The sequence below is a fragment of the Nanorana parkeri genome, unplaced genomic scaffold (assembly GCF_000935625.1).
Source record: "Nanorana parkeri isolate BGI_ZX_2015 unplaced genomic scaffold, ASM93562v1 scaffold1001, whole genome shotgun sequence".
Lineage (NCBI taxonomy): Eukaryota > Metazoa > Chordata > Amphibia > Anura > Dicroglossidae > Nanorana > Nanorana parkeri.
In genome coordinates this window covers 39,794-65,386 of record NW_017307269.1, presented here as the reverse complement: position 1 = coordinate 65,386, position 25,593 = coordinate 39,794, and the positions used below count along the sequence as shown (strand labels likewise).

The following is a 25,593-nucleotide window of genomic DNA, read 5'->3' as shown; positions in this document are numbered from 1 at the left end:
GGGCTCTACTGGCAACTTCAAAGTACACTTTTTTTTCCTACAAAATGTATTTTAACCACTTGCTCACTGCGGTATTAAACCCCCTTCCTGGCTAGGCTATTTTTCAGTATTCAGCGCTGCAGTACTTTGACATTTATTCCGTCATGCAACGCTGTACTGAAATTAATTTTATACAATTTTTTAGGGACAGATAGAGCTTTCTTATGGTGGTATTTTAATTTATTTTTTTCTATATAATTAAACATTTTTTTTTCTAAAAGCCTTTTCCCTACTTTGTTATAAAACATTTATCAGCACCCAAATTGTTTGTTAAAATATAAAAGATCGGGTCATGTCGGGTAAATAAACACCAAACATGTCAAGCTTTAAAATTGTGTGCGCCAGCGAAATTGCAACAAACTACCGTGCCTAAAATAGTCCATAGGCGACACTTTAAAAGCTTTTACGGCTCATCAATTTAGTGTTATCAGTGATTTGATGGCCCTACAATTTATTGCTCACATTCAGACGTTCGTGGCGATTTGCAACGTGTGGCGTAATAGTTGTTTTCTCACGTAGGCGCACCCAATGCTTATTTACGTTTATAAGTGGGGGCGGGGGGACCTAAAACGTTTTTTGATGTTTTTACATTTTTTTTTATGTGGGACTTAAAAAAAAAAATGTTTTACCTCTTTATGGAGACATCAGGGGTCTCTAAGACCCCTTATGTCACCTAGGGACCCCCAAATAAGCTGTTGAAGCTGAGATCTGCTTCATCAGCTTTCTCTCTGGCTCTCAGCTAGAGAAACGACAGCTAAAGGCGGAAGCGATGTAATAGACATGGCTTCCGCCTTTAGAGAGAGAAGGAGGAGAGATGAATAGTGGGGAAAATGCTAATCTCTCCTCCTTCTCCGTACAGGCAGTCGCTGTGCTGGTCCTGGGCTCGCAGGAGGGACAGCAGAGCCCGGGATAACTGGCAGTGACGGGGAAGAGCGGCACCAGATGTGGGGGGGGGGCGCGCGCACCCCTGCATTGCACGGTAATACAAGCGAACGCTTGTATCTAACAGCCGGTAACACCTGTGTAGATTCCCGGCCGGGTCCTGCCTGCTCGTGCACGCTAGGGGACGCACACAACCAAGAAGTAAATCACGTAAATGTCCACCCATCGGGAAGCATCTGCTGTCCGCCCAATGGGCGGACGGCAAGGGGTTAAATAAAGTAATTGTTGATCCGGTCAGTCATGTGTTGTCTCTTGTGAGCAGTGGAAATGATTTGTAGGTGCATCTAGCCGCTGCAGTGTTGCCACTGCTCTGAGCATACTCTGGATCATGGTAAAAAAGATAAAAAATAAAATGTTTGTATTTTACCTGGTCAGGCTTGTCTTGTAAAATGGGGCATCTAGGAGTGTTTGATTCACAGCAGCTGCAGGGAGCCTTAAGGTGCCCATACACCTTACGGCCATCGCAAGACTTTTGTCTTGCGATGGTCGTATGCTTATTGAAAGCTCGTACGATCTGCCCACCTTGGACGGGCAGATCGTGCTTGCGATCATCAAAAGCCCGCCCCGCTGAGGGGCGGGCTTCCGATGACCGCAATGCAGAACGGGCAGTGTGCGCTTGCGCACAACGGCCCGTTCCGCAGCTATCAGACGAGCAGACTAGAAACCCGCCGACAATCGTACGATTCTCGGCGGGTTTTCAAGCATGTTGGTTCGACAAAAGACGTGCGACCGTACAGTACAAACGGTCGCACGTCTTCGTTCACACTGCTGGATTCTTGTACGATCGCGGGATTTCGCCCGATTCTCGTACGAGAATCGAGCAGTGTATGGGCACTTTTACTGTCATTGCCATTCATAACGGAGGCTCACTGTGCCCTTGTTACCTGGCTTATCAGGCGGTGCTGCATGCAGCATAGGCAACTGGAAGCCTGACAGGGTTGGTACTAGGGTTTACCGTAATTGACAGCAGCTTCCTCAAGCCTGGTATCCTTTCCATTCATGGCAGGGCAGACTGGTAGTGTGCTTTGGGTATCTACTAACTGTAGGCAATTTGAGTAAATGTATACTACAGCATAATGTTTCCTAGCATATGTTATTTAATCGCAGCCAATCAGTCATTTTTTTTGGTGTAGCATGATACATTTAGCTTGGTGCCAACCACCTGCCTGGGCCATGCAGAGCCAAGAATGAGCAAGGGGGTCATGTGACCTGGTAGAAAGCCTGAGAATAAAAGTATTTAGGTGCTTTTTGTTTTTATTATTTACACTGACAATTTGATTTGTTAGTTTCCTGCCTAGATTTGTAAAGAGTGCATTTAAGTTTACAACAACTCTAAAGGATAACTAATTTTGTATAATTTTTTTGTTGTTGTGCACCTCCCCAAAGTACTATGCTCATCTGTCAACTCTCTTACAAGACTACGCCTCTATATATAACGAAAATAATTTTCTTGCACATGCGCAGAAGTATCGAAAGGACCAGCCAGAGAGTTTGTAGTAGCTCTCCCATGGCATGGACAGGCGTATAAGAGGTTATCTTATCTGATGCTAGACCCACTTTAAAAACATGTCAGCGATGGCAGATCCCATGTTTATTTCCTCATGGGTTCACTTTAATATGTACAAATGCTGGTATTTGGTGAAAGTGATAAGCCAAGCACAAAGGGAGCTGTTTTGCTTTACTTTATAGCTCATACCGAGGTGCCGCTATGTGTTCAGACATATTTACTTTGGGGTTGTATATGGACAACAGGCCTACATTTGCACTGTTTAAGACTAAAAACAAAAACAACTAGGAGCCCCCCCTTAAATTTAATGTAATCTTCTAATTCACATTAAATGAGATCAGCCCGTAGCCCCCAAAATCAAAAATGAATAGAACAGACCACAAAGAAGGGCCAAATAGATGGTTACCCAAAGGCCAAATGAGGCATAAAATCTTACCAGAGCTGGCAATTTATTAATATAAATTTGCATAATATGTTGAGTTGTTGTTTTAATATTCATAATGGTATTGGGGATATTGTTTGACAGTGCTTATTTTTTTTGTGCCCAGTTTTGATAAGTATAAAGTATACTTTTTTTACTGCATTTGGCAATAGTAGCAAAGTCTGTGTCCTGCTGTCTTAAATTCTGTTTCATTATATGAACCTTTATTGAATTCCAGTGTGTATGTGCATGCGGTTTTGTATAATTTGGATTACATTTGATGTCTTCCCAATTGTTGACTTTACTAATTTGTTAACTAATGTTATGATTTAGTTTAGAACTATGAGGTGAGTGACAATCGCTCATCCTCATAGTTTGAGCCGACCTGTGACAATGAAACTGTCACACGTCGGCTCAATAGATCTGGTAGTGAGCGAACGCATACCGTCGCTTGCTTACTTCTCGATCTCCCTGCCGAGAACGGTGATTGTCAGTCACTGCTCCCTGCAGGGATTCCCCTCCCCCCCCGCACCGATCCTTCAGCGCCGAGTGGAGGAACTGATGGGGGAGGGGCGGGCACAGCTGGCTCTGCCTCTAGATAGGCAGAGCCAGCTGTCACTTACGCACTTGGTTGGATCTCGACATCATTGCTGGGATCCGTCCCGACTGCGGCAGTCTCAGTATACCGCGAGCTGTAGCTCATGATATATACTGAGCTTTGGGTCCCGGGAGAACGCTAGTATATGTCCTCCCGTGACCCTTAAGTTTAATTCAGTTTTCACCTACATAATCTGTAGCAGTTGAAATGTTTATTGGTTGTTCTATATGTCAGGCATTATACCATACAATTAAAAGCAGGCTTTTTTGCAAAAGCAGTTCAGATTGGTGATGGACACAACATCACAGAATATTCAATCTCCTTTGAGAAACTTTTCATTTCAGATCAGACACAGGGTGCTTATTAAATGGCTTTGTATTGAATTGGCCAGGGTGATGTTGTTTTAGAAAGCACTGACAATGTACACCAGTAGTAATATGTTGAACTTGATGCTATAATTCTGCTTGCTCATCCTTTTTATTTTGTTGGCTGTTACATGGCTAATTGTCTTCCAATTTGTTTTCTCTGTAGCACTCTGATAAACAATTACTGTGCTATTGCTGTAGATAAATGTTCCTGTAAATCTGGGGACAATGTCTGCTTTTCTTTTTTAATGAAATTGCATCTTATTCTTGTTTCTTTAGGTGATAGTCACAAAACACAACAGAGAAGTGGCCCTGTTGTCCTCTCTGAAGATCCAAGGAGTACAGCTATAGAAAAATTTGAGCTTGTAAGAAGATGGAGTTTAAACACCTACAAGGTGCGTAGTAGATGTTTTAGTATAATCTAGGTTATACAGTATATAGGCTTACAAAGGGCATACTGGTCAAATATCCTTTTTGCAGTGTTTCTTTGTATTTTAAACTGACAGCCTCAGGCTACAAGTAAATGGTGCTTGTCTTTTGTTCTCTGCTGACACATTTTAGTTTCACTGACAGTGTAAACCTAAAGTCTAGTTTCACTGGAAAAAGAAAAACTTTTCTTAAAAGTAGACCCTCCATTGTACCCTGAACTACAGCTATTCTTTAAAAAGGGCTCTGAATGCTTTTTGTTTTCCCACACAGAAAATGAAACGTAGGGCACCCTACAACAGCCAAAATGCTATTATTCTATGGCTTGCATTTTCCTGGAATTGTTCCCAATGGAATATTTATGTGGTTTGCTCACCCCCCTATATATTTACCCCAAAATAAAGTGAGCAAAGTCTGCTGAATAAATTATCACTTTAGTGCAATTTTTATGTAACTTAGTGGATATTTTAGTGTACTGTTTAAGCTAAAAGGGAATATATGCATTTACTTTAAGAAATATTTATTCCTCTTAAGATAAAGTCAGGTTGATAAGGGCATAACGGCAGCTTTCACAAAGTTCAAATTTAGATTGCGTTCAGTTACATGAATATTTGATGCCTGTGCAGCTACTATAGTAATATTTGCACAATACCCACAAATATTTATTGGCTCAGTTCATAAGGATCACACCTTGCTTCCCTACACTTCAGTATGCAAACATGTAACTCTTGGCTTAAAAAAAAAAAGTTATATTCACAATGGCTGAAGAGACGGTTGTAAATGACCTTTCTTCGCAGATAACTTTCTCGTATATGGAAACCTTAAGAATATAACTGAGCACTGGTAGTAAAGTCCTTAAAGGTATATTACATTTTTGTATAAAGAATTTACCCTAACTGCTGTAAACTTAAGACTTGTCAGAGTTGGAAGGTTGCCATTGGTTACTGTAACCCCTTGCTTTTTATACTTTTTTCTTAAAGGGAATATATTGACCTCCCAATGATTTTGTAGAGAAAAATGGGAAAATCAGCTTGATGGACTAAGATTAATCGCGTGTGTCAAGTTTGTCTCTCTAAATATAATGTCTAAATCTATATATGTATTGGGGTAAATATCCAAAAAAAACCGACCACTTGTGCACTTCTGGGATGCGTAACCTCTTTAGAACTGGTCGCTGTACATAAATGGCCAGCTTGCTCCCCTGTTGTCGCAAGTGGATGTACCTGTATGTTCTCTTGGAACTGTACTTTTGTGTGCATGCACAGACCTGTGAACATGACAGTGGATTACATGCAAAAGAAGCAGAGCCAGTCAGAGCCGCTGTGTACCATGTGATTGCTGTGACCAGTCACAATGATCACAAGTGTGGTACTCTCATACTCAGGAGGAGTATCAAAATGTGTTTTCCACAATCAAGTCATTGACTCTCATGATCATGTATCCGATGAAGTCCTCTGGCTGAAATCTAAGGTAGCGGATCTGGAAGACTGTTCTCGTCATAAAGTCAAGATAAGGGGGATCCCTGAGTCTATTCAACATTACCTGCATACGTGTAAGAACTGCTATCTGCACTACTCCCATGATGTTCCTTCTATCGAACTTGTGATAGACAGAATCCATCACCTACCGAAACCCACTTTCTTATCTGACCAAGATACATTTTTGTTAATATTTAAAGTGCTTGAATGTATTTTTAAAATTTAACTCCATCGGTTTAGTGTCACTTTAATATCTTATAGTTCTCCTTTAAGTATGTCCATGCTGTGTGTGTGAGAAATAACTTGACAACTTTGTGGGGAAAAAATTTAATTTTCTTTCTTCGTATTCCCAAAAATTGTGGCAATGAATGAGGTCTTCAAAAAGCTCACCATGCCTTTTTCAAAATACCTTGGAGTTTCTGCTTTCCAAAAAGCAGTCATTATTGGGGCTTTTATACTCTCCTGGCATTTAATGGCCTCAAGAAATGCGATAAGAACATTAGGGTTGATAAATGTAGTGGGATACATTTTGGCCTAAATTTATGCAGAAAGTTTTATTTTGTAACAGAAAGCAAGGTAGAAAAAATAAGAAAACAGTGGTTATTATAAACCACCGAAAATGTATACTTTCTAACCATCACAGCACTGAAAAAGGGAAGTGTAACATGCTGATACTGAGGTGGCTATTATCACCTTATTTTGGAACAGTTTAAAAAAAATCTGATCTGGTTTCCTCTTCTTTGAGGAAAACAAAACAGTACCTTTTGAAAATGAGTGTGCCGCATCTGAATGCCATCTGAGATGGGATAAAAATCATGAGACCTGCTAGTGTTCATGATGGTGATCATGAACAATTTTCTCATCACATTCAGAGAGAAAATTAGCCCCTGTATGCTGAGTATGATGTCAAACATGACCTAATTTTTACAAGTGGCTAGAACTTACTGTACCATAAAGTACTCACCCAAACACTCTGTATCGGCACAGGTACTAGTATTGGTATCGGTGCATCCCTAATTTGAACAATTAGCCAAGATTACTGTTTCTATCTTTGACCACTTTTTCCCTACAGTGTATTTTGAAGATGTTCTTTGCATTTTAGGAAATTAGAGACCAACATGATACTTAATTGACATGATACAAATATGACAAAATTCAACATTTTGTCATATTTGACTAACTGAAGATGGATATACACTAATGCTACAAATTTCTCAATGCAGTGTACACGCCAGATCATCTCTGAAAGGCTAGGCCGTGGCTCAAGAACTGTAGACCTGGAGCTAGAAGCACAAATAGAAATCCTAAGAGACAATAAAAAGAAGTATGAACATGTACTGAAACTGGCACAGACGCTGTCCTCTCAGCTCTATCAGATGGTGCAGACCCAGAGGCAGCTGGGAGACGCCTTTGCAGACCTTAGTTTAAAGTCTCTGGAGTTGCACGTAAGTACAGGCATATGATTTCTTTTTTTTTTTTTTTTCCTATTGGTCCTCAGATAACAAAACTGAAGGTGCAGAAGTTCAGTGTCAATAGATAATGTTTTAGGCTTTCTATATCAATTAGTGGGTGCTTTTTTCTTTTTCTCTCTCTTGTAATCTCTTTCCTTAACCTATCTTTATTTTTCTTAACCCATCTCTCTCTTTCTTTCTCTTTTTTTCTTACTCTCCTTTCCTTTTTTTTTTTTTTTTCTCTTTGAAGGACAAGTCATTGTTTGATTGATCCTGCCATTGTCCAACCAAAACAGTGAGTAGTTGGCACACAAACTATGAAAAAAGCCAAACTAGGGCTGTCCTAATGTGTAGAGCTAAGATCTTAGTGGGACATTTTGTCTCCTGGAAGCCCTGTTCCATACCTAACTTTTTACGTTTTGGATAGAAGAGGTGGGTTTATAACCTCTTTCTACTTGACATTGTTTTACTCCCTGGCTGTTGGATATACAGTACGTCCCACAGAACGGGATGTTAGGGAAATCTCCCTCAAACGGGGACACAACATGGAAGGGCTAGAACCTCTGCAAGAGTCTCATTTGAGGGAGACATCCTAATCAATTGATTTAAGGTCAGTGGTGAAGTCTCTTCAATGGGCACATTGGCACTATATTTAAAACATAAGAGGTTGTAACCCTCTCTTGTAAACAGAAAAAAAAAGCTGAAGTTTGGCTTTAATAGGTAATACAAGAATTGTAAGCATGTTTTGGGAGGTTTTTTTTTTTTGGGTGGTTATACCAGGTATAGAAGATCTGTATTCAAGAGTTGGTCCGCCTGAAACTGGTATTTCATATGGCTCCCTAATTAGCTTTGTTTCTCTCTCAGGAACTTGGATATAGAGACTTCTGCAACGCTATGTTAGCTCTACTCCCCCTTGCTTGAAGTCTGAGATAGCAAACATAAATTCTGCCTCCCTCCAAGAAATAAAAGGTTGACCGTTATCTGTCCAAACTGCAGATTTGTTTGAGTGACCTTGTTTGAGAAAAGTTTGCAAAGCCCTTTGGAGTTAAATGTGAAAAATAATTAGCTGACTTATTACTTTGTAGGGAGCTAAGCACAGTGCAAGTATGGTAGCTGGATACCAAAACAAACCCATTAAAGGACAACTGTTATTTGATAACATTCTTCTCTAAATTAGACCCCACACTCACCCCCGCAAAGCCCACAAAATACTCACCTGTCCACTCTTCTGTGTGGCCCATGGGAAACCACCCAACAGCAACTCTCCTATCTGAGCCGTTACCGATTTTGCACATACACAAAAACATTTTATTCATTTTTGTCTTTTCATTGGGTTGAATGACTGCACAATGTGGATCTAGCAGAAGTGTGGAAAAGTAAGAATAAGACTTTGGTGTGTGTTAAATTAGAGGATAGTTTTACAAACCTTTATTATCTGCTGGTTATGTAATGTCAGTGGTCATCCTCTATTTTACCTACTGCTGCACGTCTCCTTGTTTCCAAAAGTCTTCAGAGTCCTTGACAGGAGAGTTAAACCCATACAGTAGTATTAAAGATTATTTAATACTGATGATAGAGTATGGTTCTATATACCCACATTCTGCGTGCTCGAAAGAAAACGCTATTAATTACATTGATTTAGCTGTTTGGAATAAGTGCACTGGCATAAATGGAACACTGCAATCGTTGCAGGATCTGTCCCTCTTCATTCATTTTTAGAGTTAGCAGTTTTCAGCACTTAAAGAGGAATTCCAGGCAGAATAAAACTTAACCCTTGCAGTGGGACTACTCCTGCACTGCAAGGTTTTAGTGCTCGTTTTGGTCTAGGTTGTAAAATAGAAAAGATGAATATACTCCCCTGGTCCTCAGTCCCACAGCAATACTCTGGCTGTGGAAAGTCCCTCAGCGACCTCATGTCCACTGCAATTGATTGGACCGTGCATAGAGGTGATGACTTCATGGGACTGTAGACTGCCGGCATAGCCCCACTGGAAGGGTTCATATTTATTTATTTTACAGCTTATTTAATAGTCGTCTAGATTGTAATTTACTCCGAGAAATACACTTTAGTCATCTCATTCATCTTCTCAATGTTTGTACCTTTCACTGTATTAGATCTTAACTATATAATTTATCATTAATTTGTTGAGGTTTTTTTTTTTAATTTGTCTGAGATCTGTTTGTACTGTACTTTTTATAAAGAGACTCTTCCTATACTAGATTGTAAATAACGCTGAAAACTACCGCTCTAGGCAACTCACATACACATGTCCAATGTATGTACCTTTCACTGTATTATCAGGACTTCTTATGTAATTTTGTTGTATAATTTATTAGTACAGGTTTTTTTTATTGTCTGAGATCTGTTTGTACTGTACATTATAAGGAGACTCTTCCTATCCTAGATTGTAAATTAAACTGAGAAATACAGCTTTAGGCAACTCGCATACACCCGTCCAATGCATGTGCTAATGTTTGTACCTTTCACTGTATTATTAGGACTTAATTATGTAATTTTGTTGTATAATTTGTTAGCACAGTTTGTTACTGTTTTGAGATCTGTTTGTACTGTACATTTGAAAAAAAAAAAAAAAACCTCTTCCTATGCTTCTATTAAATAATTGCAAGACAAACTGCAAGACAAACTGTACCTTACCTCTCCAATCTGGTCTTTCTCGCTTTTAGTCCTTTTCCTTGAAAGCAATTATAAGATGAATGATTGCTTGCTTGCAAAACAAGTTTCAAGTTGTTTTAGGAGTTGACAATTTGTTTTATTGAGCTGTGTCTCTTTTTATTACCAAAATATATTAATGTTTACAGTATGTGTAAAACTAGCACTAAGTTTCCAGGTCGGATATACATGCATAGGATTTCAATTTGTTAAATGTGACTTGTAATCTAGAAGTCTTTTTATTTCCCATGTGTTTAAATTTTTAACCTATTGACCACTGAATGAGAATTATTGCACTATTCCTTGTTTCGAACACTAAAAACGTATGGCCCCTGTCAGAACTATGCATTGATGCAATGCTTGTGGTGCCATGCATTGTGCTGCTATTTTTTTTAAATATTTTTTTAAAGGGGATCTATGATTTAAAAACGAAATATGTATGTCTATATTGATATATATTTATGGAGAAACATTCACCATATTTATTCCAAGAGAATTTTTGTCATTCTGAATAGAGAAAGCTTGTCTGATGACCAGCAAAACGTCTTTAATTAAAATACAGCAAGTTCATTTGGCTTGATTTTAATTTTTTACAATTATTTCTATATTGAATTCTAATTAGTTATGTCCCACTCCTAACCAGATCGATCTAGTAGTTTGTAAACTTATTAAAGAAGCCCCTAGGATGTGCTTTCACAATTTACTGACACAGTTTCATTCAGCCCTGTGATTATGCACGTCCTCGCGTCAAAATTCTGGCCTGCCATCTGAACAATGTAACATCATCATTGCTTGCTGGAAGCAATGCATGATGGCACATGTAGTCTTGAGAAATTGAGATTAAATTACATTACATCAAGCAGCAGGGAAAGATATATAAAACACACAAGGATTCCATAAAGTTGTTGAGAGTGACGGGTAAATGGAAGGCAGCCGTTCCAACTACACAAAAGTGATTTGTCTCCAAGTAAGCTTTGATTGTGTTACCAAAACCCAGCCATACTATGTATTCCTATTACATTGCTGAGGTTATAACAGGATAGTATATGCTGAGTTAGTTCATTTAAATTTCATTTATTTTGACTAGCACCCCAATGCACTAAACCAGAGGACGCTTGACATAACTATGCAGCATGCTATTGCACTACATCGGGCAACACCGGTGTGAAGGAACCCAATAACAAAAGGGGCAGGGCTGAAATAGTTAAATTATTACTAGAAAATCAGTAAATAGAATTGTATACTTTTTCTACGATATAGCCTAGTTAAGGAGTCATTGCTCTGCAAAGACTGGCTCATTGCACTGTCTTCATCTCACAAATTCTTGGCTGCAGCTGAAATAGTGCAAGAGGGTCTGTGCGTATTGTTGGTGAACCAGCCTGACGTAGACCTTATCACCCTATATCTCAGGTGTAGACTAGAGGCAGGGCACCACAAATAATTTGTTACTTTTATTGAACAATAAAAAGAAAACCTGTTTCAGACCTGCACAGTTCAGTAAAAACAATTCTTAACATATGAGACTTAATCACAATCACACTCTGCTCATTTTCTGAATGGGCTATACCAGTTTCTTTGTCGCAAACTGAAATAGGACCTTTTGGTAACTGCATAAATTCCTGGCATGTCACAATATACACTAACTGTATATGGAAAAACTCTGCTTTTTATACCTAAAAACTGTCCTTGAGCTCCAGTCAAGTGACTAGATTGTGAAATTGTCATCAGTCTGCCACAGTCAGGAAGAAGCATTTACGCCGCCTCCTCTCTTCCATTGGTCAGACTGCAACATTGAAACAAGTCACGGGGCAGTGGCAGGGGCCGATCTGTGTCTTAATTTTTTGAACAACCAAGAACAGAATTGCACACACACTAGGATTTTCATGATTGGATTATCTCTACAACAGCATGTAGGTCCAGGAAATAGATCCTTTTGGAGAGAAAGGCAGTCTATGCATTGTGGAGGGATTAGGCCTCATTCACACTGCCGCGCATGTACGCAGGTATTGTACCATATGCAACATATGCAAATAAATGGCTCCATACACAGCCGCTTATGGAGCCATATATATGCGCAAAAACAGAATGGAACCGAGATGCGTCCGGGCAGCGTATTTCTGCGTATTTTACGTGCATACGCATGTTTGCGCGTGTATACGCGCACAGGTCATTAAAATTTCCATTCGGAATGATGCAGTCTGGGAATGCAAATAGTGCACGCACATACGCTCGTATATATGCGCATAGATGCTCGTGTATACGCAATATACAATTTTTGCTTGCGTTGTGTGTGATTGAGGCCTTACTGTATTCTGTGAGAGGTAATAAATACATTAGGGTTACCATTCATATTACAATTTGACCATACATATATTGTACACTCAGATTGTACAATTAGATTTATTAAAGCTTTGGAATATAAGGACCCACTTAATTTATCCAATCGCGCAGGCCCCTGCACTACGTAGTTGTTGGTAAACCTAAAGGAGATTGTACAGTCAGGTGTGTGGTGAGCCTTAGGGCTTGTTCACACCGAAAGCGCGTGCGTTCCAGAGCGGTAGCTGCTGGAAAGCACCACGGCGATCGCTGAGAAATGATAAGTTGAAGCTATGATTTGATACAAGATGGAGTCAGATCTACCAGGAACGGAATATGAACGCATGGCTTGGTTTTTGGAAGAATATGTTTTTGTGTCTCAAGAACAGACATTATCTCATCTTCCCTTGTTATTCAAATATCCAGTAATTAGGCCAAAACAGCAAGATGCTGATTTATGGTTTGACGTCAATATATGTATTTCTTAGAAACCATTAATTATCAATAGCCGGTGACAGGTCAGGTTACCGTTACAGCTGGACGCTAACCTCATGTAAACCTTCATGTACTAATCCGTTTATTGTTAGTTAGGGAAACTCCTACTTCTCCCTTGGATATGTGCCCATAAATAGCGTATATAAAGTTTTGGATGTTGTATGTAAAGTTGTCACACTATCATCCTATCTGAGGTGTGAACCGATGCGTATCGTACCCTGCAAAAAACCAATACACAGATTGTATACTGGAAGAGTGACTGATGCCGTTTATTCCAAGGCTAACTTATCAGAAACTTCCCCCAGCGGCAGGGGGCGTGGCGCTGCATTGAATTAAATGGCACCGCTTCCACGCCTCCTTGCCCGCAGTGCGATCGAACGCGTGTCAAAACTTTGCCAGCGTTCTGTTCCACTGCAAGCCCTATTTTTTACGTTTGCAGTGGAACGGAACGCTGGCAAAGTTCTGCAAGGCGTCCGATCGCACTGCGGGCGGCGGGGCGTGGAAGCGTCATGCACGTCACGTAGGCACCACCCAGCTTGTTAAACTTGCATTTAAAAAAACACGAAAGGAGCTGGGAGGAAAACTGGACCAGACACTGACTGTATCCAGTCATATGCAATCACTGGGTATTCAGACAGTCGCTGGTGCCGCACTTTGATTACTTCCTAACTGACCTGCATAGGGATCTGGGGCAGGGAGGTAAACAATCCAAGAAGCCTGCTCATTGGCCCCACAATGCACATATTGTAGCTGTATTGTTTTGCAGTCCTCAATACAAACATTTGGAAAAAAGCACTTTTTTTTTTTATATCAGTTCACCTCTTGCAAAAATGTAAAATGCACCAAGCCTTAAAATGAAGATTTGCAGCATTAGTCATTAAATTTGTATATGCTATGTTTACCAGTTTGTTGCCATTTTACTTACTACTACAGGGCCTTTGCTTTCAGAAAATATCATTGTTTGGGGGTGTCATTTTCTATCCAACAATTGAGATTTTAACGTGTTAAAAAGGAAAAACTTTCTCAGGCACTAAGGTGGTAAAATAAACAGACGATACCTCCTCATAGTTTACTGTTGTCATCGTCTACTTTTTAGCTGGCTATGCTGACCAATATTTCCATTTGTGTCTTGCTGTGGCTTGCACAAGTTTCCATAGTAAAGTGAATTCTTTTCACTGATTTTGTGGCTCATCATTCTATTGCACCTGCAGCTTGGGAACATCACACTTGTTTTGCTTAGCCTTCAAACGATGGTTTATATGTCATTTGAGCTGTACTTTGATCATGTATAATTGCTTGCCAGCCCACCTCTTGTTATTGTTCTCGTTCTGTGTATCACTGCATTCATGATGACTTCAGTGTCTGTGATCTAGCTTTTGTGAAACAAATAGCTCAGCGTGTACATGATCTAACTGCTTCATGTACTATTTCTGGACAAATGCTGAGAAGTTCAATAAACAGCAACTTTCTTTTTTTCTTTCTACAATGTTGACGTTTTGTCTCTTCCTGGCATTTGAAATGCTTGTGGAATGAAGAATGAGCACACTTTTAGCCTTCAAACATGTAGATAAATAGCATTTGATGTGGCAGCATTACACATGGAGGAGGAGAAGGTCTGATTCCAGACTGTCTTTGTGTCTATTTGTACTGTTTTTCTCTACTTCAAGAATGACTGTATTAACACTGATCTTAGAATGCCAAGGTGCAACTGTTAGCATTTTAATTCTGGAAATTGTAATTATTTTGTCATAACCTTAGCTGGGCAAATGGAGCTTCTTTTGTGCAGAGGCAGTCTGTACAGAAGCATTTTATAATGATTTAATATGATCTCTGTAGTCTCTGATATGTTATTTCCAAGGAAATGGGGCATTATTAACTTGTAAGAATTTTATAGGTTGTCTGTCAATTCTAAGGTTGCGCCAGCTGTTAAGTTACCTGCCAGCTTCTTAAAGGAAACCTCGTCAGTGGCTTTAATACTGACCCAAAACAAGTATGCAGATCAGAGAAAGGCAAACAAATTACATTTTCAAGAGGATTTCATGGCACCCAACGTATTTCTCTAAGCAAAGGTTTCCTTTGGCATTCAAGTATCTTAACTATTGTGGCATTGTGAGGCAATACCACGGTGTTAGGTGGCCTCAAAGTCACCCAGGGTTCTCAGCCAGAGGGGCTGAGTGGCTCCAGGAAGACATTACTGGTACCAGGAGAGAACTGCCTTTTCAGTTCTTTCTGGGTTTTCTGGATCAAGGTTGGGATCCTGGAGCCAGGAGATTTCTTAGAGCTCTGGGTGGGAAGAAATCTCCATTCCTGGGTCCATGCTTTGGTGGTGACCAGCACCTGATTGTGCACCTGTTTACATCCCTCATGAAGTGTGTGCTGGGATGTGTTCAGGGCCCCACCTGTGAGTCAGGAGAGCTCCACCCCGGAGTCAGTGTGGAGGCCAGGGCAGCAGGGAGCTGCGGGTTTGTGAACCATATTGAGAGGATTGGCATGTTATTGCTGTTGTCTGGAGGAACCAGACAGTGGCCCTAAAGATTGAGGCCGGAGCAGCAGTGCTGCGAGAGAGACTTGTTAAAAGACTGGGACACCTTGAGTGTACGTGACAACTCGAGGATTGGTGAGCCCCTATCTGTTATGCTACAGCAAGCTATTTATGTTGGATTTCGTGTTATCTATCGTTTTGAAAGCAAATAAACTGCATTGTACTTGCACCTCCGGTCTTCAGTGGAGTGTCCTTGTTACACTATTAACAGAAATGTATCTTTTTTTGTGTGTATTACTCATCTGTAGATCCTTCTGGAGGTTGGCTACTTTTGTTCCTCATGGTCCCTGTGTGTTATAAAGTAGCCACCAATCTAATCTCACTCCAGTGATGGACTACAATCTCATGTTTAGTTTACTTATTTGTATTGAGATTGTAGTCCATCACAGGAGTGGGCTTGGAGAGATGGCTACTTTTTAACACACAAGAACCATGGGGAACAAAAGTAGCCACCCTCCAGAAGGACGGACAGTGTCAGTATGACTTCAGAGATGATTTGAGGATCTACAGCTGAGTGATACACAAATAAGATACATTTTTATTATTAGCTCAGGTACTTGAATGCGTTTTTAAGATTGAACTCCTGAGTTTAGTTTCACTTTAAGTGTTTTGGGAACTTATTGTGTTTTTGATGCCACTTCCGCTAATGACCATTGAGATGTTGCAACAGTGATGTATCATTTTGCAGTAATGGTCACTGTTTGTTTCTTCTAATCAAATAAAGGTGGATATTCACATTTAAGTAGGCAAGCTCAGCCCATATCCTGCAAATATTGGAGAGATTTGCTCTAAGGGTAGTTCACAGTTAAAATTGTAAGTCTGTATATGTTAATGTTTTACTGCCCCATTTGTTTTCATTAGTGATAGTAACTTTGTAAGGGGGAGGAAAAAGGCATTAGTTGCTGTATGTGGCCACTGAGATATGCTGCACCACTTGGTCAACCAATTCCACATCTGATGCTACATGGAACAGATTTCAGGCAGAGGCTCACACAAGAGACATCCATCTTCTGATCCATTGAACTGCTTTTGAAAAGGATTACGTATTTAGTGTATGAACTTTTTTTTATGTCTTTATATTTTTCTGCACATTTACCTGCAGACTAAGCTGTCCAATGAAATTGACTGACAGGGGATGGGACCAGCTATAACCCTGCCTGTGGGGCAGACAACTGTTACATTGCAGCTGAAGCCATAACTTGTTTTTGTTTTGAATACAGTGGAGAAGGATTAGAACACCTGTTAGGTTTTTATTGCTGTCTGTGTCCCCGTTATGGGGATTCACCCCCATAACGTCCTGGTGACCGTTATCAGTGAAAGGAAATTGCAAATTTTGGGTTGTTATCAGAACAGGAATAGATGGGGAAATCTTCCAATGGGGTCACTAGTTCTGATGATCCTGCTGACCACCAGGGATTTCCTCTCACTTCCTGCTGTGGCTATAGGACGTGAAGTGAAGGGAAATCTCCCCAATAGGAAAGAGGGCAAAAAAAGCCGCCTTTATCCAAAATGGAAAAAAAAAAGGTTTTTATATTTGTTCTTTAGCTTTATTTACAAGGTTAAAAGCCCATTGGTAGTTTTTACACTTTTTATTTATGGTTCTGTACCCCTGCATGTTATGATTGACTGACCAATTTAGCTTGGAATTCCTTAAACTACCCTTTTTTTTCTTAGTAAAAATGCTGCTTCCCTCTGTCTCACACCAGTGCTCTATGCTGGCATAGCTGAGTAACAGCCTTTAATCCTCATAAGTGTTCTTGCATAGACCTGTTTTGCAAAGAAAGAGAAGTATGACCTAGCCTGTTACTGAATGCTGATCACTGAGAACACAAGGTCTAACTGAATTCTATTGGATTGCACAGTCCTGTTGTAAGGGGAGGTTAGACTGAAAATACAGGATGTTAGTAGTGCATTGCCTTTCTGACTGTCTCTTTGTGGCTTCAACTGCCTAAGCACCCCTAACTCTGTTACAGCTTGTTTATACCCCTGTCACTTTTGCTGGTTAGCTTTGTTTGCATACGCTTGTGGAGAAAATAAAATAGAAGTATAGGCTCATTAAATAAAAATGAACTCATTCTGAATATTTCGCCTATTTCATGCACTCATAGGAGTACAATATTTTTGTAGAGGTAATTTTTTTATTTTCAAGGTTGAGTGTATAAGTACTGTATATCAGTTGTTTTGCTGCTGTCTGAGTTGTGTTTTTCTGTTACGTTTTAGGAGGAATTTGGATACAATGCAGATACTCAGAAGCTTCTTGCCAAGAATGGAGAAACACTACTTGGGGCCATCAACTTTTTTATAGCGAGTATAAATACACTAGTGAGCAAGACAATTGAGGACACCCTTATTACTGTGAAGCAGTATGAAACAGCCAGGTAATCGAAGAGACTGTATTATGAATAAAAGCATAGTGTTATCTCTTTTGAGTTTAGTAACACCTGTGAAAAAAAGACCAAAAACATTACAAAATGAGGACTCCAGTATTTGAAGCTGTGCTATTCCACAACTCTGCAATCTCTTAGAACTTCAGTATTGTTACTGCACATCTTTGACAATTCACATGAGATTTAAAGGCTGCTCTTCCTCTTGTCCAGACATTTTCGTTAACCAAACCAGCAATATGTGGATGAGACGTGTTTTCATACCTGGAGGTGTTAGTAAAGCCCCATGATTTATTTTCTGTGTACTTTTATTGTGTTCCATATCGGTGAGGTCATGTGTGTTTAATCCAGCAAACAATATACAGTGTTATTGGTGGCATTGTTCCTGGGGAAGAACAGTCTAATTGCATATTTGTGAATTTTTTATTAGGAGCTTATAACTGGTGATTTATTTTATAGCTGTAGTTTCTACAGGATTACACATGCCCGTTCATGAATTGTTCTGTTCTTCTGAAGCTTTCATTAAGTAAACCTCGAAAACACCTAGCTATAGGGAACACGTTGTCAGATTGAACACGTTGTCAGATTATACAACAAATGCATTAGTATGCAAAAGGTTTCATTATTTTAGGTTTGATGTAAATAACATTGTGTTCCATCTATAATTCCTATTTTATAAATCAAAAATAGATTTCACACCTTGCCCTTCATCTTATAAGATTATTATTATTATACAGAGTTTATATAGCGCCAACAGTTTGTGCAGCGCTTTCCAATATAAGGAAGACATTACAATCACAATACAATTCAAGACAAGATGGTAAGGAGGGCCCTGCCCCTGAGGGCTTACAATCTAAAATGAGAACTATTCATAAAGAGCTTGAATCATATGATAGGACTGCAAGATTTTTGTTGCTGAAGCAGGTTTCCTATTTAGAAGCAGCCACAGCCAGGGATAGAAAAACCTTGGTTTCTTCACTCACTCTTTCAGAAATGTTGACAATTCTATGCTGTCATTGAACTGTAAGCTGGGTGTGAATATTTAAGACATGCTAAAACTAAGCATGTCTTCTAAATCGGAGTGCTGTCAGATTTCTGTCAAACAGGATATAAGAATATATTAATCCAACTAATTTTACAAATACATCTTAAATTTTTTTTTACCTGTTTAGTTGCTTCTCTGTTTAAGATCCATCTGGGTTTGTTGTAAGACTGCATCTTCAGAGTGCATAAAGAGAACGTTGACATTTTGTAAAATAACCAGTGTATATTCTTAAGTAGTTGGTACCACCAAAGCATTCAGCCTCAACTTTGTGTGGCTTTTTGCATATAAACCGTGAAATGAGCTTTCCTTTTTAGTGCACATTTTCAAGCATGAAAGTTCTCTGCAGCAAAAGTCATGTGCTCCATGTGACATGCATTACCTATTTGAGGCTAGCTTTGCTGAGGCTGGTTCCATCATTGCTGTATAGACCAAAAAGATGAACATGATTGTTGTTGGTGCTTTCACATCTTTTAAGTGGCTATTCTCTAAATTTAACAGATTATTTTCCAATCAAAAAGTTTTAAATAATGTTTTTTCTGTTAACTTTAACAGGGTTGAGTATGATGCTTACCGTACAGATTTAGAGGAACTAAATTTGGGGCCACGTGATGCCATTACCATGCCGAAAATTGAGCAATCGCAGCAGCTTTTCCAAACGCACAAGGAAAAGTATGACAAAATGCGAAGTGATGTCTCCATCAAACTAAAGTTTCTTGAGGAGAACAAGGTAATTGCTTATAATTCTGTAAGATCCATGCATTATTAGTGCTTAACAAATCAGATATCAGCATCAGTACCTCACCAAATGTTTTATAAACATGCTCTGGCTCAAGACTTGGACCTCCACACCTGCCAAGTCCATAAGGCTGGGTTCACACATGGGCGTTTGTAATAAGCGCGTTTCGACAGCGATTTGCGGTCAACGAAACGCGCAACAAACACACGAGGGCTATCCAGCTGTATCCTAATGGATACGCGTGGAAAATACACCCCAAAGAAGCTCCTGTACTTCATTGGGCGTAGGGCGTTTTTCAGTGCGTTCCTACGCACTGAAATACGCCCAGGTGGGAACCATGCCCATAAGTCCCCCTCTTAGTGAGTAGGTACCCCCAATTGCCAGAGCGAGGGGACATTTGTAGGCCTTTGCAGCCATCTAGTCTTAGGGCATCTCAGACGCTTGGGTCTAGAATGTCGTATCCAGGGGCTCCAAATTAGAATTTTGGTCTCTCCCTAATGCTGTCAAACTTGCTAACTTCCCAGTGAATCTCCACTCTGCTCTCCAGCAGCTCCTGTCAAGGAGTTAGAATCCCTGTCCCAGAAGAGACCACGTTTCAGGAGTTCTATTCAAACCTGTTCATCATTCCCAAGGCAAAAGGAGGCTTTTGGCCCATTCTGGTTCTAAGAGGGTTATTCACTAACGAGCCAAAGGATTATGCCGAACCTTCGGCTAATCTTTCGGCTCACTTTGCCTGCGGGACCGAGGGTCTGCTGTACGGGCTATTCACAATAGCCCATACGACAGCTGAAGAGCTCAGCCAAGCTGAATGCATATGCTTAGCCTTGGCTGAGCTGAACACACAGCCGAAGCAGACCGTTCTCCCCGCAAAATTTAAAACTTTAGAAAAAAAAAAAGCCAGAGTTCCCCCAAAAGCCCGCCGACAAAATGAACAATTTGGCATGGTATAAGACTAAGGTCCGGTGTACTGTAATGTACTACAAGAATAGGATTCTTAGGGTAAGACAATAATATTATATGATTCAGTCTATCTAGAGAATGAACACAGTAGGTTTTCTTTTTCGGAGTCTCACTGTAACATAGTTTTTTTACCAGTTGATGCTGGCCTGTTGTCATCATCTGCCAATATGGCCAGCTAAAGTTTTCAGTTACAGGGATCAGATTGTATTCATATTGCATAAACCCTTTGTTAGCTGGAGTTAGGCTTTAATTTGTTTGTCTCTTATTTATAATCTATTTAAAACTACAAATCCATCAAAGGGTGATGACACTTTTGTGTGATTTTTACTGCAAAAAAAACAGTGTTACCCTAGTACAGGAAGTGGAAAAATAACCGATCTACTGGCAGGATCAGAAGGTAATAATAATGCTTCTTACAGACTGCATCATATTTGATCAGTCAACTCTTGGTCTGCTCGCAGAGGTGTACAGTAACTGCCAGTTGCTGAACCCCGCTCTGTTCCTCCGACACTTAGTGGAATGTCAGGCTGGGGAAGGGACGGGCACGGCTGGCTCCGGCTTTTGGCTGTGTGGTGAAAGGCAAAGGCAGCTGTCCATCAGACCTTTTTTTTTTTCCCCTCCCTTTTCTTCATTTAATGTTTTTTTCCAGCAATATTTTAAACATTTTTGTGCTATTTGTACAAATACTTTTCCTTTAATTTGTTTTGTAGCTGAAGCCCTAAAAGAAAATCACTTTTGCAAAATTCTAAAAACATTTTTTATGATTCCATTCAAAAATATTCTGTACCAGTAACACAATTTTCATGTAATCATATAAGGGGCAAAATAAAATGATTACTTTATAGTAACATTAGTCGGTTTACAATGATTACTACTCAAACTGAAAAAAGCATATTTGTTTTATTTTTTACTTCTAGATAAAGCCTTGTTTGTCACCAAAACAGTATATGCATCAGTCTGGTGTTGTGTATTAACAATGCTTTCGCTAAATGAATAGGCCCACAGCTGAAATGTAGAGATTGTTTTGGAGCTTAACTTAAGGTTAAGCTCCAAAACAAGGTTCCATCGTTTCTGCCACTCCTGTTTGACTGACTAGGTGGATAAATCCACTCCTGTTTTCTTATCTTTTTGTGTACTTTTCATTTACAGGGAAATAATTCATGCTTTTAAAATTGCACTTGTCAGATTTCCTGAGTGAAGTACATAAGAGGGGTGTGTGCAATGGCTATAAATTACATTTTCTGTACAAACAGAAATGGCCTGGGGAAAATGGGTGGTATGCAGGTTTCGAAGTCTAATTAATACAGCTTGGAACTCTGGGCAAACTGAGGTTGCCGTGCTAGTTAAAGGCATACATTTTTCTTCAATATATACTTGCTACTTCATTACAGTAAAAACAGATGTTTGGAGGTTAAACCTCAATTTTTAAGCAAACCTTTTATCTGTTTAAATGAAAAATGTTTATTCTGTGTAGCAGCATTTAAAATGAATTGCACAAAATTATGAAAGGATCACTCAGGGATAGCAACTTACAAGTCCCAGTCAGCATCACACAGATGATGTCATGGTCAATAAAATCAATTCACAATAGAAAAGGTATCAAATGTTTAAACTGAGAAAATGTTCAATTTTAAGGAAAAAATAAGGTCAATTTGAAATTGGTGGCAGCAACACGTCACATAAAAGTTGGGACAGGGCTATTTTTACGACAGCGTAGCATCCCCTCTTCTTTTAACAACACTCAGAAAACGTCTGGGAACTGAGGAACATGGAACATGTGATATGTTTTCTCTTGTGAATAAAATATGGGTTTATGAGATTTGCAAATCATTGGATTTTGTTTTTATGTAGATTTTACACAGCGTCCCAACTTTTTTGGGGTTGTGGCCAGTTGGCAGCCTATTAAAAGTGAGTGGGCTGCCTTACTGCAATGCATGTTAACAAACATGTGGTAATGCAGCAGAGCAATCTGAACAGACCCTTAGTGTTTTCTCCAAGCCAACTTTTAAGGCTTTCAGGCGCAGGTGCCCAGCTGTGTACAAGGTGATCTATTCAGTCGATTTCATCCTCCGAAAAGTCAGGTCTGAATTTGGACTTGCACAGCGGATGTGCACATGTGGAATTTCCATGTGGCATCATCTGTGGACTGGCCTCTTATTACTTTAAGTGGTTTGTCTTGCTTTTCTCTTTTTTTTTTTTTTCCTTTTTCATTTAAAGTGAAGTTGTCCTTTAACCCTTTTGCTGCCATAGCCATTTTTCTGGTTTCACACGTATTCAAATGCACATATTAGGCCTGAATATTATATGTTTGTTATGTGTTCCTATTCACGTAGCATTTTTTTGACATTCTTACCTTTTTTAGATGTGTCTGTGTAGAAGGTCTTTGCAAGCTTCTCTCTCAATTTTCAAGCGACAGGAAACACTGGCTGTCCCCATAGTATGACTAGGGACAGACTGAGCTTTCCCCTCATTAACATACAATGGGGGCAATTTATGAACATGTTCGCTGCAATAAAAAAATTTAGTTGCAAAGACCAAAATGTCATGCAAACTAACCGCAGAGTTTTATCTCATATATGTCTCTTTTTAAGTGTTGTGGCGACATATTCATGTTTGTAAAACAAATAAACAAAAAAGATCTGCGCCACTGATGATACAAAAAAAGGTGAAAAGAGCTGCTAAGCACTAAAACTATATCTGGCATAATACAAAATATTTATGCAATAATGTGCCGAGCTGAAAAAACAATCAAATATAAACGGTGAAAAATACAATCGTTGTTGTATTTTTCACTGTTTATATTTGTTGTTTCAGCTCGGCACATTATTGCATAAATATTAATGTTTGTGTCTTAATGCACATGTTTCGCATAATATTCCAACTACGCAGTATTTGTGCCCAGCTTTTGCGACAGTAAAAGACCTCCAAACAGACGCACATCCTAGAAATGCTCCTGATATCGAATGATCACAAAGATGACTCGTACCCCCAAGTCAGCTGAGCGCCTCGGGCTATTCAGCTGTCATCCAGGAGGTTCCCAGCAAGCTTGCCACAGTTCAGAGACCATTCTCCATATGAAGGCATTTAAGAATGAAACATAAACTAAGATAATAAGTCTGTCGCTATATGCACTAGTAATAAGGGATACAATCGTTTGAGAGATGCTGATGATGCAACAACGTTAGTAAATTTCCCCCAATGTTACTAGATCTTTAACCCTTTGTTAGGACATTGTTCAAATCTAGTTTACAACTGATTTAAATTTGCCACCACAGCACATTGCAGACAGGTTTAAAGAGTAGCTACAACCTCCTATCCCTTACAGACAAGGAAGGTGCCATCTTATCCTATTTGGATTGCATTTGCCTTGACAGTTGGCATGTCCTAAAAGTAACTGTTTAAAGAGCCATTACATCAGTGGGTAAATGCCTCTTTCATGATATTAACATTAACCTGCCCAGCCCCCCTTGCATTCCACTGCAAAATGCAGTATAGAGAACAACTTTTCTTTAAGGAAAGAGAATGTTTTGTGCAAGTAGTGGGGCTACCCTCACACTGCAAGGGTTAACTGCTCGTTTTTGTCTAGGTTTAAAAAAAAAAAAAAGTTAAACTCACTTGAACTGCCGAGCCAACTTCCTGCTTCTCCGGTGACTGAAGAGTGTCTCGCCTGCTGCACAGATAGAATGTTCCTTCAGAAACAGCATGTCAATCGAGGAATCCCGCCTGTCGGAATACCCAGAGAGATCAGCTAATTGGCTGCCGGCTCTGAATGATAATACATTTTCCAGCCGCCTCCTTTGATCAGCTGATTGAGAAATGCCGGCTGAAAGGGAGCCGAGAGCCCCACACACTGTGCAAATTTCAGACGATACATTAAAAACCGGCCAAAATTCGACCAGTGTATGGTAACCTTTAGACCGCTGCAGAGGAGGGGGAGAGAGGCTCTAGGGACCGGTGTAAGAGCAAGCGGGCTCCTAGGATTGGGTGAGTATAACATTTTTCTTTTAGCGCCTAGACACAAATAAGTTCCATTTTATTTGCCATACTATGTATTAAATCTATATCAGTAAAAAGTACACTCAAATTAAATTTAGTCAACACAATAAAATCCCCAAAGTTTTCATGAAATATCAAAGATGTAGTCGCATTGATTAAATAGTTAGTAAACGCGAAACTCCGAAAAATGGCAGTAGTCAATATTGTCCACAGGCAACACTTTAAAAGCTTTTACACACCATCAGTGTAGCGCTAACAGTAAATGAAGGCCCCAGAATTGTTGCTCTCACTCTGTGTACAGCATTTGCATTCATGTCTACTTGGGGGCTAGGGGCATTAACAATTGTGAGCTGTTGGCTTTCTTGTGAAAGTGATTCGGCCATCTGTAAAGCCACCGGAACCCTTCCATGTGTACTGCAGTGTGCACATACGAACACAAATGTACACAATGGTACACCTGCGTCTAAAAATGACAATTGCAGCACCCAGTGGAGTAAAAGCAACAATTCCAGGGACATCATACACTGTTGGCTGTAAATGGATGAGCTTTTAGTGTTTTAAAGTGTCAAAAAATGGGTTTGCGGGCACTGAGATTCATTTGAGTGTATTTTTGACTGAAAACATGAGCTCGATAAAGTTGCCTTAATATTTTGCTACATTTTATTCTTCATGGTCTCTGCGTTCAGAAAATATATTATGTTTTGGGTGTTCTAAGCAATCTTCAAGCCCCTCATGTGCATTTTAACATGTTAAAGTTTGAATGGTTCTGGCAGCAAATGGATCACGATTCATAATTTCTATCTCTGCTTTTTCTAGCAGTCTTCTGATAGCTTTACATTTGTGGCCAATTGATAAGGACACAATCAGTACAGATATTCTGTGTACATGGTTCTCAGTCAGCATAGGGCAGCCATTGCTGAATTATTGTAGATGGCAGCTGTAATGCAGTGCTGCTGTCTGCCTCTATATTCCTGACATGCAAATACTCGGAGTGCATATCCGGTAACAGATGTAAGTGTGCTGTGGGGGAAGATATTTACATTGTACGTTTCAAGCTAAACCATGCAAAGCAGACATTTCTGTGAAAATCTCAGATCTTCAAAGCCACAGGTTCATTGTGCTTGACACATCAGTGGTGAGGGATGCACAGTCATGTTTAACTGTAGCATACAAAGTGAAAACATCTGGGTGTCATGGATCAGAAGAATTGTCAGAGAGGAA

The 25,593-nt window shown here is 39.7% G+C and overlaps 1 protein-coding gene across 2 annotated transcripts in view; it reads left to right on the top strand.

Moving 5' to 3' along the window:
• Window positions 1-25,593, top strand: part of ARFIP1 (ADP ribosylation factor interacting protein 1) — a 90,546-nt gene that overhangs the window by 53,602 nt on the left and 11,351 nt on the right. For both annotated transcript variants that reach the window (XM_018567037.1, XM_018567039.1), the window contains 4 exons: window positions 4,152-4,267; window positions 7,000-7,221; window positions 17,472-17,629; window positions 19,233-19,407. In XM_018567037.1, the coding sequence (XP_018422539.1) occupies window positions 4,152-4,267; window positions 7,000-7,221; window positions 17,472-17,629; window positions 19,233-19,407 (671 nt within the window). The remainder of the gene's footprint in view (window positions 1-4,151; window positions 4,268-6,999; window positions 7,222-17,471; window positions 17,630-19,232; window positions 19,408-25,593) is intronic.